This window comes from Bipolaris maydis (genome assembly GCF_028858645.1).
Source record: "Bipolaris maydis strain C4 unplaced genomic scaffold PSV08scaffold_12, whole genome shotgun sequence".
Lineage (NCBI taxonomy): Eukaryota > Fungi > Ascomycota > Dothideomycetes > Pleosporales > Pleosporaceae > Bipolaris > Bipolaris maydis.
In genome coordinates, this window is record NW_027093868.1 from 291,995 (window position 1) to 304,076 (window position 12,082).

The 12,082-nt window shown below is 48.5% G+C and overlaps 5 protein-coding genes across 5 annotated transcripts; 3 read left to right on the top strand and 2 right to left on the bottom strand.

The window, feature by feature from the left end:
- Window positions 1–568: 568 nt before the first annotated feature.
- On the top strand, window positions 569–1,227 carry PSV08DRAFT_321857 (uncharacterized protein). Its single transcript, XM_014217646.2, has one exon. It carries the CDS (start codon window positions 642–644, stop codon window positions 1,122–1,124), a length of 483 nt encoding a protein of 160 aa, XP_014073121.1. The 5' UTR covers window positions 569–641; the 3' UTR covers window positions 1,125–1,227.
- Window positions 1,228–3,245: 2,018 nt separating this feature from the next.
- On the top strand, window positions 3,246–4,497 carry PSV08DRAFT_250105 (uncharacterized protein; the record flags this gene model as incomplete). The annotated part of the gene is made up of 6 exons (XM_066092397.1): window positions 3,246–3,306; window positions 3,350–3,428; window positions 3,634–3,730; window positions 3,889–3,960; window positions 4,080–4,256; window positions 4,453–4,497. 6 exons carry the CDS (start codon window positions 3,246–3,248, stop codon window positions 4,495–4,497), a joined length of 531 nt encoding a protein of 176 aa, XP_065948568.1.
- Window positions 4,498–5,824: 1,327 nt separating this feature from the next.
- On the top strand, window positions 5,825–7,805 carry PSV08DRAFT_185873 (fungal-specific transcription factor domain-containing protein; the record flags this gene model as incomplete). Its single annotated transcript, XM_014217688.1, has 5 exons — window positions 5,825–6,038; window positions 6,091–6,358; window positions 6,419–6,938; window positions 7,003–7,503; window positions 7,587–7,805. The coding sequence occupies 5 exons, from the start codon at window positions 5,825–5,827 to the stop codon at window positions 7,803–7,805; spliced, it is 1,722 nt and encodes a 573-aa protein (XP_014073163.1).
- Window positions 7,806–8,102: 297 nt separating this feature from the next.
- Window positions 8,103–9,811, bottom strand: PSV08DRAFT_373244 (major facilitator superfamily domain-containing protein; the record flags this gene model as incomplete). The annotated part of the gene is made up of 5 exons (XM_014217666.1): window positions 8,103–8,446; window positions 8,493–9,000; window positions 9,059–9,265; window positions 9,324–9,641; window positions 9,701–9,811. The coding sequence occupies 5 exons, from the start codon at window positions 9,809–9,811 to the stop codon at window positions 8,103–8,105; spliced, it is 1,488 nt and encodes a 495-aa protein (XP_014073141.1).
- Window positions 9,812–11,120: 1,309 nt separating this feature from the next.
- Window positions 11,121–12,041, bottom strand: PSV08DRAFT_364652 (ribosome biogenesis regulatory protein-domain-containing protein). Its single transcript, XM_014217655.2, has 2 exons — window positions 11,847–12,041; window positions 11,121–11,792 (listed from the first exon to the last, which is right to left on the bottom strand). The coding sequence occupies exons 1-2, from the start codon at window positions 11,978–11,980 to the stop codon at window positions 11,246–11,248; spliced, it is 681 nt and encodes a 226-aa protein (XP_014073130.1). The 5' UTR covers window positions 11,981–12,041; the 3' UTR covers window positions 11,121–11,245.
- Window positions 12,042–12,082: the final 41 nt, after the last annotated feature.

The window sequence follows — 12,082 nt, forward strand, 5'->3', positions numbered from 1 at the left end:
GGGTATATTGAGCTCAGCTCAAGCAATCATACAAGAGTGAATACCACGATTGACTCTATGTGTTCCAAAAGTCAACGAAACAGCAGATGGAATGGCGTGACGTGCTGCGCTAGAACAATGAAAATGATATCATTGCCAGATAATCATAAAGCGGCACAAAGACCGCAGAAGACGAAGGCCCCCTGAGGAGACATGGTAAGTTTCGACCATGATTTTAGCGCAAAGTTCCGAAGAGGCCCATGCCCTCTGATCTGTGGGTTACGATGTAGCCTCATGCCGGTGGTTACGACTGCATGCACTATTTGTAATGGTTGCGACTGAAGAATAGTGGTATACTGCATATGTATGTATGCATGTAGGTAGGTACATACATGCATGCGTAAGTATATAGCATGTAGTGTACACTACACTGTAAGGTGCTGGTGCATGACTCATGCACGGCAATGACGTGCATACTGCATTTGAACGTTGCCACGGCTGCTGCGCCACACTGGGCCCAGGTGGCGACAAGCCTCTCCTTTCCCCAACACTATCACATTACATACATATTGCAGCATCCCTTGACCTTGACCGCTCCTCCACCATCCCCATCCCACCCCTACGACCTACCGCTTGTTTTACTCTCTCAAATTGCACGCATCATGGACGAAGATCTCATCGCCTTTGGCATCGTGATGCTACTCTTTCTCTCTTTTCCCTTTCTTACCGTCCTCAGCATCACCGGTTGCATCGCATACTCGCGCACAAAGGTCTGGGACAAAGCCCGCAACCAGCGCGCCGTCAGTCTCGAGTCCTCGGAAACCAATCGCCTTGTCGACGATGGCGACAACACCGATGACTCGGACTTTTACGACACCGAGGACGAGGAGGAGCACAAGCAGCGCCAAGCTGAAGACGAGGCTGACAAGCACATCACTTTCGGCCAAAAGTTCCGCAAGGAGTTTAGGAAGGTTTGGACAGGCAAGGGAAAGAACGATCTCCTGAAGCAGAAGGAGAGGGAGGAGAGGAGGAAGTTGGCCAAGGCGGTGGCGAGGGAGTTGGATCGCCGCGAGAGGAGGATGGCCAGAAGCGCTGCCGCCAAGGTGCAGTCCTCTGAGGATCTGCCAGCCTACACCAAGGCCTAATCTGGCTACGTCTAGTCTAACCTTTGCTATGGAGTTGTATTACACAACATGCGCAAGGTAGACGGATTTCTCTTTGCTCTAAATTGATACCCGTTCTTCTTTTTGGGATATTCATCAGAACCGACGTGCTCCATTCATGCTCACCAGTATACCGTGATTTGAAGACTGCATGTGCCGTCAAATACTATAGCATTGAGAACTGAACGTCCAACTCAAATCCTATCGTAGCCACAACCCCTGCGCTTGCAAGTCTAATTGAATTTGATTTTTGAGGCAAACCTTCTTTGCCTCCAACTCTAACCCTTACCCTTACCCTGCTCCTGTTGTCTTTCAAAGTCTTTCAAACAACACGGCAAAACACTTGTACGACACGTGCAATTGCTGTGAGACAATGTACATTCTCCCACGCAGCATAAATCACCATTAGGTTCACAGGTTCTTTGGACGCAAACTTCGTCTCTAGCAGAGCGTTTGCCAAAAGGATTTCTGGCCGAATCGCGCGTGTCTAGCATTATTGTCATAAGAAACAATAGGGAGTAGTGAAAAGATTAGAGTCTCGCTGTTTGAAGGGTGAGATATTCCGAGCCCGCATAGTTTGGTTGTGCGATCTTTCATTTGCCTATTACTCTAAACCACACAGTTATTTTGCGCATCGCACCAGTATAACAACTAGCTGTCTCTCTCCGGTACATCCGCATACTGATATGCACACTGTTTGGACTCTACACTAGCAGGGACTAGAAACAGCAAAGGCTCTACTGAATCTTCAAGAAGAAGTTTTTAGTAGGTAGCCTCTAGCAACAAGGTCAACTGCGTCTTCAGCTGACGCGGGGTCGAACGTAACGTCTTTGGCGAATTCGTTCAATATGAGGAAAGCTACTAGAATACGGGTAGGCGAGGATGTCTCGCTCACCTAGGTCCAAAAATTGCACATGTCAATAGGGTAGTCTGTTACTCAAAACAAGGGACAGGGTAAAGTGAGGGCAGTCTTTGTAGATAGCGGCATTTAAATGTCTATATCCTCCAACGAAAAGCATTTCTTGGACTTCTTCAACTTTCTAAATGATGAGAATCCAACCGTCCTGTAACCCTTTACCTCGGCCTCGCGACTATCTAAATTCCACCTTCCGCAATTACATGGCTACTAGCACGATCATGCTATTTATATGTACTACTATGCTCGCTCTGACCCCAACCTCACTAATCTAGTGCATCCCAACAGTGATGCTTGTAAAGCTCTCCGAATCCCCGTCGATATAGATATTCCCTAGCTTATATTAAACGTATAACACAGACTTTGGCGAGGTCTATATTACTGACACAAAGGGTCCTTTCTATCATAAGAAATGAGAGCATTGATGTGAGACGTTTAAGTTGAATAAGGCACAGGTAGAGAGTAACAAGAGTTGTCGTGGGGTAAACAGTCTTGATTCACGTAGACGAACAGCTACCGAGCTCTGGTAGTGTTCCTCAGGCTTATATACGTTATAGCGAATAAGAGCTGACCAATAGTAGCTAGAACATGCTGGAATAACCCGAGGTAGCTGGGAAGCTGACGGGGAAGGTCATGCCCTGACAATTGAGTGGAATCTCACGCGTAAGACGATGCTTCCATTTTGACGGTAGTGAAAGACTTCTAATGACATCTGTGACTTACTCTTATCCCGTTTTAATTATCAGTCTCGTACTAGGCATTGTTCGTTGAGTAGCGGTTAGCCAAAAGCACCCAATTCTGTGGCAATACTCAGCTAGCTGCCGACATGAATCCGAGGGAGGCGAATTGTGATAGCTGTTCCATGTGTCTAACCCGATCCATATCCGTTCTCTTGAGAATGAAAATGTTCAGCTTGCCGATCTATTGTCCATGACATCAAGATCAAATAACGCTTTCCCTTGCTTCTACTCACAACCGCCGGGTTGGTAACCCGATCGACGTTGTCTGATGCTCTAGGCTGATTCTAGATAAGTACCTACAAGTCAAGCCGCCTATATTGAAGTTGACGCCTGCCTGTTGAAGGTCCCAAGACCGGAATCGCTCTAGCCTGAGGGGCTGAGAAAGGTCCTCAGGAACTTTATGCCAAGTCGCAGCTCGTTAGTGAGACGGGTGAGATTCTCCTGGACATGGGTTTCCTGAAATGCATTTCCTGTCAAGGTCAAGGGAAGTTGGAGGAAGAAGGCACACGTAAGTAGTAGTAGGTACAGAATGTACTAGAAACCGGGGTAAGCGGCCTGGTTAGCTTGCCGGCTTTCCCGTGAAACCCATTTGAACGACACACAGGGCCGGGTCGTGCGATCGGGACCAAGGTGAGCATCGCAACCAGTCGAGTCTCGAGATGGCTGCGATTGCGATCAATTCTCACAAAGCGACGTAGCATCTTGATCGCATCGAGCTGCCGATCACGATAGGGGGAGTAGTAGCTTACACGCGCGACTCGATTCGTAAGACTACTATGGAAGCAAAGGAACCGAGTATGCCGTACTACCTTGCCCTTGTGCCTTCATACCTTAGCTTCGGTATGCACCAAGATGAAATTGTGGCGAACTTTCAGAATCTTGCGGATGCGTCGCCAATTCCTCTTGTCCTATACAACTCTCCTGCTCTTGTCGTAGGTCTCGACATCAATTCGGAAATGCTAGACTTTCTCGGCTAGTATAAAAAACATTGTAGCAGTTAAACTCACGTGCGACGGCGTAGCCAAGGTTGGCAGGATAAGCGCAAATTTGTAAAATAAAAATAAAAAATACAAGTTTATTGCTGCAGCAGGTCAAAGTGACTGGCTGGTTCCTGGCACTGACCGCCGGTGGCGTCGGGACAATCGTTGGCGTGGTAACCAAAGTGAGTCGTCAGCAAAAGCATTAGGTACGTAGGGATCCGGAAATCTAGCACCCCGGCCTTACATACATACAAATAATCTTTACCAGTAGGGAAAACACGCTGAAGAGTCCGCCCTATAGATCAAGCTTTGTATCACCGAATGGGAGTTCGCCAAGGGCGAAATCAACGGTATCGAGTTTGTTGTTGCACACAAGAGGGTTTACCTCAAAAGCAGTGTCGACTGCAGGAACCCATATCCGCCGTGTACCGACGCAGGGAAGAAGAAGAACAAGAAGGAGGAGTGGGGTATAGATCAGGTATCGGGTTTGAATGGGCTAGAGACATCGCTGTAGTTGTCTGAGACAGCACCATACCTAGACTTATCATTATTCTCAAAGACATTCTTTGTCGAGTAACAAGTATCTACTTCAGACCACACAACTCCGTACTAACGTTCCGAAACCCATTGCGATGCGTTTTAATTGATTTACTGTGACTCTGATGTCGCTCCAGGTCACGCTGAGACCAAAGTCGTTGTCTGAGGCAGACCAGGACTGAGATAGTCGTACGAACATGTGATGTCGTGTTTCGCCTATAGTAAAGCGAGCTGTGAGTACCCAAATGTCAGGCTACGTAGCAGGCCACAGGTGCTTAACTAATGCAAAGAATCCAGAGCTGAGCATAGTGCCTTGTCGCTAGCCTAAACCCTGCTTGGTATATTATGCGCCCTGACCTACCTGGACTTGGACACGACTAAATCACCCGAATTCAGCTAACTTGATGCGGTACAACTTGAACTCAGGGCAGCAACGATGCTCCAGCAAAAAAGCGTACGTGGGGCCCCCACTTAGTTGATTGTTTCCGGTTCCGTAACTAGCCAACAGTACATCCTGGTCTGAACAAAGTGCTAGGCTCTACACACACTTTTGCATTTTGACTTGTCTTGGTTCTTGTTTTCTTCTAGAAGCCTTAGTAGCAACCTCGCCACTTTTCTCAACCGACTCAAACTCTCTCCAGCCTGCTCCAGGTGTCTCTGGTTGGATTCCCTCCAGTAGTGTTTTCGATATCACAAGAACGCTTCATACTCGTTGTCCTTGCTTCTTGGCCCGATGTTGGCATCGGTGAGGCAAGACCGGATGGATATGCAGACGATCGAGAATGCGTATGTCAGATCGAGAATTTATATGTCCCGTTAATCTTGCAAACTCCGATGGAGAAATAAAGGCCCCGCTTGTTTTACATGTGCTAGGCCTAAAAACAGTAGTACAACGGGTAAGACTAGCGAGTGTCTTAGCTAATTTGAGATAACTCTGTATATTAGACTAGGCAAACCCTGGAGGGTAACGCATGATACGGCGTTGACGGCAAGTAAAAACGGGTTATGCTGCAGTTGATACAGGATTAATCCAACATTGCAATGTGACGGGTTGTGGGGCTACAAGACACTAACGGTTCTGGACAAGGGCCCCAAGTCGCCGACGCCTATGCCTCGCCTGGAAGGTCGACCGATTTTCTGACAACCCACTGTCAGGTCCTCCCCTCTTCCGGGGTAATAGTACCTATCGTCGTCTGGTTCCGCTCATTCGCTACCGATCCTGCGTCATTCTACACAAGTGCCGGCAACCAGGCCTCCCTGTAACTCAGCCCCAGGACCCTGTTATACCAAACTCACCCTGGCAACATGTAGATACACATTGTCGCGATGCCATAGTTTCCCCGCATTGTCGCCGTTACCCACTATAGTGTTTGTCGATCGTTGAACCGCGAGGCAGCCTTTCTCCTTTGTGAATATAAGACTATACCTTACCAATACCACATTGATTGTACAATTAAATGTCTATTCGTATTTTCCTAGTCTCACAGTCTTTGTGAAGATAGAACAATCATGTTTCCTTCACAGCAAAGTCCTACCACTCCACGTCCTCGCCAACAGGCTGGCTTGGCCTGCGATGAATGTCGTAGGCGAAAGCTTCGCTGCGACCGAGAGCAGCCACAATGCGGGTTATGCCGAGACTCTGGCGTCGTGTGCAATCGAACAACAACCAAACAGCCTCGCGGTCCAAAGAAAGGTCATCTGCGAGCGTTACAGTTGCGCATAAGTAAGTGTGTTCACCTGCTTCTATTTCCGGATGCTGACAAGCCTACTACTAGTGGCCCTAGAACGTCGTCTGGGCGATCAGACTCTGGGCGAACAAACTGAAGACGACCTTCAAGCTCTTCAAGATGCAAACATGCCCTACCCGTCATCGATAGAGCCGCCAACTAATGAATGGATCGCTCTTGATGTCTTCAATGAAGTGCAAGAGAGCTCAGCCAACAGCTCATCCGACAGTTCCGCAATCGAGTACTTTCCACTACCTGCGCCATTAATTGAGAACCCCACTATGGGACAAATCTCGGATGTCATCAAACATGACCTGTTTGTGTCCCAACCATTACGTGATAGTATTACACGACTAACTTTCGGTTGAATGACTAGTGACCATCTTTACTTTGATCGAGCGCATAACTTTTGTCCCATTCTCAACAAGCGGCACTATTTCGACAGAGCAAGGCAAACCAGCATGGACAACAATGTGACGGCATTCTCCGGTCTACGGTACACAATGTGGACAGTAGCCGCATCGACCTCGAGCCAGTTTCAGCATGTTCAAGACGAACTGTATGCAAACGCAAGAAGGATCCTAGATAGCCTCGAGATGGATCCATCAATGGATGACTGCATTCGGGTGGAGCATCTCCAAGCGTGTACACTGCTTTTTATCTACGAGTTAATGCATGTCAACTATAGACAAGGCTGGATGAGTGCGGGCAAGCTTTTCCGGTCCGCTATACTGCAAAAGCTTCACACGGTCGATGGGCGTGACGAGCTTTCTGCCAATTCATCGCTAACAGCAACTGAAATCGAAGAGCGAAGAAGAACTTTTTGGATGCTCTTTGTCATCGATTGCTTTGTCAGTCTCATGGACCAGCTCCCGTTGACTTTCAACCAGCATATAGTGGGTGCTACCCTGTTCTTCACAAAACCCGAGAATGTAGTCATGGACCTAACAAAGTAGCTAGATACTAACACGACTACCCATGCCCGAAGCAAACTTCCAGAACAACGACCCAATCGTCATGCCGTTGCCATCACAAGCTCGGGCAGATGACGAACCCCAAGCACCATCCAGTTTTACCGAGTCCATTCGACAGGCCATCCTGTGTAACCAAAGCCTATCCCATTATCAGCGCAGCATGGTTGAGCAAGAAGCCCAGGGTGCATCCAGTCTCGACTTTTGGACACGCCACCAACGCCTCGAAACCAGCATCACTATGAACTTGGAGCGCTTGTCGCTGCAAGACCATTGCGCAAATCTGCACCTCGACTCCCTGCCGCTCCTCACCCACATGACGACCCAAGCAGCCATCATAACAATGTACAAGACGATGCAAACATCCCTGACCCAATCCGAAATAAACACACACCAAGATGCTATTGGGAAGCTAAGTCACATGGTCCTCCCCGCCGCCCAACGAATGACTGCTCTCTCCAAGGAGCTGTCGGAACTGAGCTTTTTCCAGGTAATACATATTCTTCCCACATTTAGTCTTTGTTCTTTTATAGGATCGCCATCTAGAATTAGCAGCTAACAAGTGTATCTCAGGTCCATCCATTCATTCCCATCCTTCTCTATCATTGCATCGACTTTCTATGCTCCCACTCTTATCTCGACCCCGTTTTTGAACTACAAACTGCACTTTATAGTGCGCTGCGGGGCCTAGAAAACATGAGCAAGATTGCAAATGACTGTCTGGTCCGCCTCGAAATGATGTTCCCTTCCGTTTTGAGCAAACTGGGAAACTTACACTTTTTAATCGTATGAACTTGTTTGGTTAGATGCACACATATGCCACAGTCAGACTGGTGATTGCATTTTTCTTGGGGGGAGTTGTTGTTTCTATCAAGGTTTGCTTTTGTCTGATATCCCAGCGTTGCATTGGAGAGGATTTTACTGTATATCACATGTATTGGACAGTCACTATGGGTATGAAATGAATGAACGATAAGTACAGGTATGCTATGCAAGAGTAGACAGCGCACTTCGGAATCCTCCTTGCACAATCATTAGTGTGATCCAAGACGATCTTCCTGCTCGCAGAGAAACACGAGAACCTCCATTTCACAACGTGTACAAGAAATCTGGCCTCTGATCTCCCATCTCCACTACCTCCCTCTCGCTCTTCCCCTCAATCCATTGATCTCTACGCCCCTGTCTCCTCTTCTTGTTTTCCCAAGCCAGCAAGAAACGCGTAATGATGCTCCCGAAGAAAAGCCACAGGGTAAGGTAAGCTATTACCACACCGTGGCCAAGAAAGTACCTTGGTTTATCTTTGCTGCGGTAGATGTTCGATGATACGACACCGTTGATGTTGCCCCAGCCAATCACGAAACCGAGAGTGACGCCCCGTTTGTAGACGCCTTCAACATTGTTAGCGCACCAGGAAATGGTGTTTGCGATTGTGGCTGGCGATTGTCAGCATGAGTCTGCTATATCCTAACTTGTACGCACGATAGATGCCAATGGCGCCCAAAAAGGTGCCTGCATACTGTACATGTGGGTTTCCAGTTGCAATCAGCATGGCGAACCCGATGATGCCAAAGATGGATACGAATATGTTGCAGTAGCCTCGCTGTTGGGTACGGTCTGCAATATACCCGACTAATACTGTCACCATGGCGGCAACTGCGTATGGGGGTACAGAGAGCAGGTTGGCTGTTGTCGACTTGTAGCCCAAGCCTGCAATGATAGATGGTAAGAAAAGACTGAATGCGTACAGTGAGCCATCAGCTCCCATGTAAATAATAGCAAAGGCAAGTGTTTTCCAGTCTTTGACCGACTGCCAGAAATACTTTGTCTGAAATTCTTCGTGACCCGACGACGCCTGCTGGTCGGCACGGAGACGTCGTAGGACGCGGGCCCGGTCGTCGGGACTGAGGAATGTGGCTTCGGCTGGGAAATCATGGACCATCCAGTATGAAGTCACCCCTACCAAGATTGTGGCAAGACCTTCAAGTATCTTTGTTCAGTTAGTGTATTCCGAAAATGAACATTATGTAAGTACTGTTTTGCCTTACGAATATCCAGGCCCAACCGGGTTTCCCCCCCACACCATGCATCTGAGCAATACCCGCAGCGAGAAGTCCCCCAAAGCTGCCAGCGAGCGCTGCTGCTGAGAAAAACACGGCAGCACGTATGCCGAATTCTGAACGCTTATACCAACAGCTGAGGTAGTAGTTAACGCCGGGGAAAAGTCCTGCTTCCGCCACACCCAACCACCATCGCTATTTGCCGTCAGCAGAGTACAAGGTATCGATCTATTAGCACTACCATGCCACCTACAGCTGTCATAAGCCCTGCATAGTTGTGAACCAGTCCCATACAAGTCATGCATATACCCCACCAAAGCATGATGATGGGCAAAAACACACTTGGCCTCATTTTCTTCAGTAGAACATTGGTGAGCGGCTCGAATACCGAATAGCTGACAAAGAAGATGGTGAGACTGTTATTGTATTGGTTGTCAGTCATACCGAGATCTTGCTGTAGGCCGTCGACTTTTGCATTGCCAATATTTGTGCGATCGAGAAAAGAGATCAGGTACAGAAAGGAAAGCCAAGGGATGAGATGCAGGTCGATTTTTCGAAGTAGCATTTTGTCCTGAGCAAAGATTAAATGTTTGCGGTAGAGAATGAGGGCATGCTGGGAAGGGACCGTACGTGGATGGCGCGCTCCTCTTCAGTAAGGCCAGCATCTGGATTTGGAAGATTCTCAATGGTATTAATATGTCCAGTGGACTCGATATGCGCCTCACTACTTCCTTTTTCCATCGGTTTTTCGCTTGTATGTTCAGCTGCAGAAGCCATTGTATCAACTGCTTGTGTTGTACTATACTGTGCGACTAGATGAACAATGCGCTCACGCCGAAATGAACTCGTTCCGAAATTCAAACGGAGTGTTCGCTTCCCGAGCCGTGGGATGAAGTATTATGTATCTGGGCTTTTGCTCGCGCCCAACTGCGAAGTCGGCCATTCTTAAGCACATCACTATGCGTGCCGACCCCATCCGGACATCGGGAATGAGCTGGGGTATCATTGTTCCATGAACATCCGGCCACGTCTAGCGTTTGGTCCCCTCACGTGCACATCTTCCATCCTATGACGCTCACAAGAATTAACCGCTGTGGGGTTTTGAAAGGAACAAGACCCCACCAGGGCCAGTCAGTGACGTGCCGATCTCTTACCACCACGCCGCCCCGATGCCATAGGTTATTCTGAACCTTCTCTGTGTCACACATTCGAGACAATGTCCGCACATGTATCAGGCGCTGATAGCAGGTCGTTCTCAACGGTGCAAAATGCTGGGAACAGAGCCACTGTAATAGTAGTGTAGAAGCCCAGAAAGGATGCTGCGTGATTGCAGACTAGAGATGCGGGGTGGTGGGACTCCGTGGCTAAACAAGCATGCACAAGCATTGCGCTTGACGTCGACTTCATTCTCTTACGTGTACACTAAAAAAAAGGTTGCGGGTATCTGCCGCGGCAATGCTTAATACACCATCTCATGCATGGCTGTGCGGGGTTAATGAGGTTATCTTTGATGTGTCCACGCCGAACTGCACGCGACTTGGTTTAACACTATCGAGTACTTCCAATTACTACGTTCGCTCTCGAATCCATGGAACCATTTTATAATTTCAGAAACGCGTTGGTGGCTTCAACACTGTCAACCCCCCAATCTTTCTTTTATCCATTTGGCAAAGTCGATAGCCATTTCTCTTCCAGCTAACGAGATGATTAACACCGGCAACGCATAAAGGAAATGCGAAGAGATGAGTTTCTGGAGTGACTCTGCCAGGTGTAGGGTCATGTAGAGTTTTTTTTGGTGGTTTGAATGTACGGGAACAGGGACTCCGCTGTGGGTAGATGGTAAGTTTTTGCGATTCGTTCTTGGAATTGTTTTTCAAGTCGAACTTCGAAGGAGGCGTACAAGTTTTGTCAAGTTTTGTGATTTTTGGTTCCATATTGGGTAAACGACTTCAGTTGTTAATGGTGAGAGAGATAGTGTAGGGTTTCAGTTGTAATGATTAACACTGAATATGAGCCCCGTACATACATAACATGATGATAATCCAAGCAACACAAGAAGCAAATCTTCGGATTTTGTAGCCCTAAAGTACTGGATTTAGATATCGTGACAAACGCCGCCCAAATGCAAGTGGTGGTAGAAAGGATGCTCGCGTAGAAAAGGACAGCCGGTGGAGCTCAAACAACAGTCTTGCGAGCCTTGATCTCGTTAGCCCTTTGCTTTCTCAGATTCCTTCGAATCCTCTCCTTCCTCTCTTGGCGGTTGTCCGCCCTCTGGTCATGCGCCTCGCCGGTCGCGCGTTCCTTCTTCTCGTCAACCTCGACCAACCAGTCATTCTCCCCGTCCTTGTTCTTGCCCTTGTAGCCCCACTTGGGAACCCACTCGCCCTTGGTCTCGTCATAGACCAGGTTGCTGTCACGCTTCTGCTTCTTGATGCCCTTCTTGGCGGCAAACTTTTCCCATTTGGTGGGTTCCTTGGCGGAGGGAATAGGCTTCTCGCGAGGGAGAGGTGTGGTTGGCGCGGGAAGGACCAAATGTACGCCTTCCGAGGTGGACTTGACCTGGCAGGTAGACAGAAGCTGGTTGATGAGTGCTTGGGCGGCATCGCGGGCAGTGGCTTTGAGTGCTTCTTCGTCGGCGCCGGCGGGGATGGGGTTGGGGTCGTTTGCGAGCAGGTTTCCCAGGTCAAATGTAAAGGGTGTGGGTTTGTCGACAGTAATGGGACTGGGTCGGGTGAGCATATAGTGGGCTTACAAGAGGGGAAAATGCACAGCTTACAGTCGGCTTGAGATGGTCGAGTCTGCGACCGAGTGGACGTCCATGGCGCCTCCATTGATTTCGTCGGCGAGCTGCGACTGCGTAGGTGATGTGACGCCCAATGCGACGCCGCCTCCCATTTCTGTGTCTGACATGGTTGTTGGATCTGTTTGTGTGTCGAGTCTTGTCTTGCCGTGGGATGCGCAAAAAGTTAATGTTGTGCCAGGCGGAGAGATCAGAATAATTTTTGGAAGTCG

What these genes read in the sequence shown, in the direction of transcription:
- PSV08DRAFT_364652 (XM_014217655.2), bottom strand. Translation starts at nt 11,980, where the DNA reads ATGTCAGACACAGAAATGGGAGGCGGCGTCGCATTGGGCGTCACATCA. An exon ending in TCGACCATCTCAAGCCGACT is followed by an intron (nt 11,793 to 11,846) that starts GTAAGCTGTGCA and finishes CACCCGACCCAG; the next exon opens with TCCCATTACTGTCGACAAAC.
- PSV08DRAFT_321857 (XM_014217646.2), top strand. Translation starts at nt 642, where the DNA reads ATGGACGAAGATCTCATCGCCTTTGGCATCGTGATGCTACTCTTTCTC.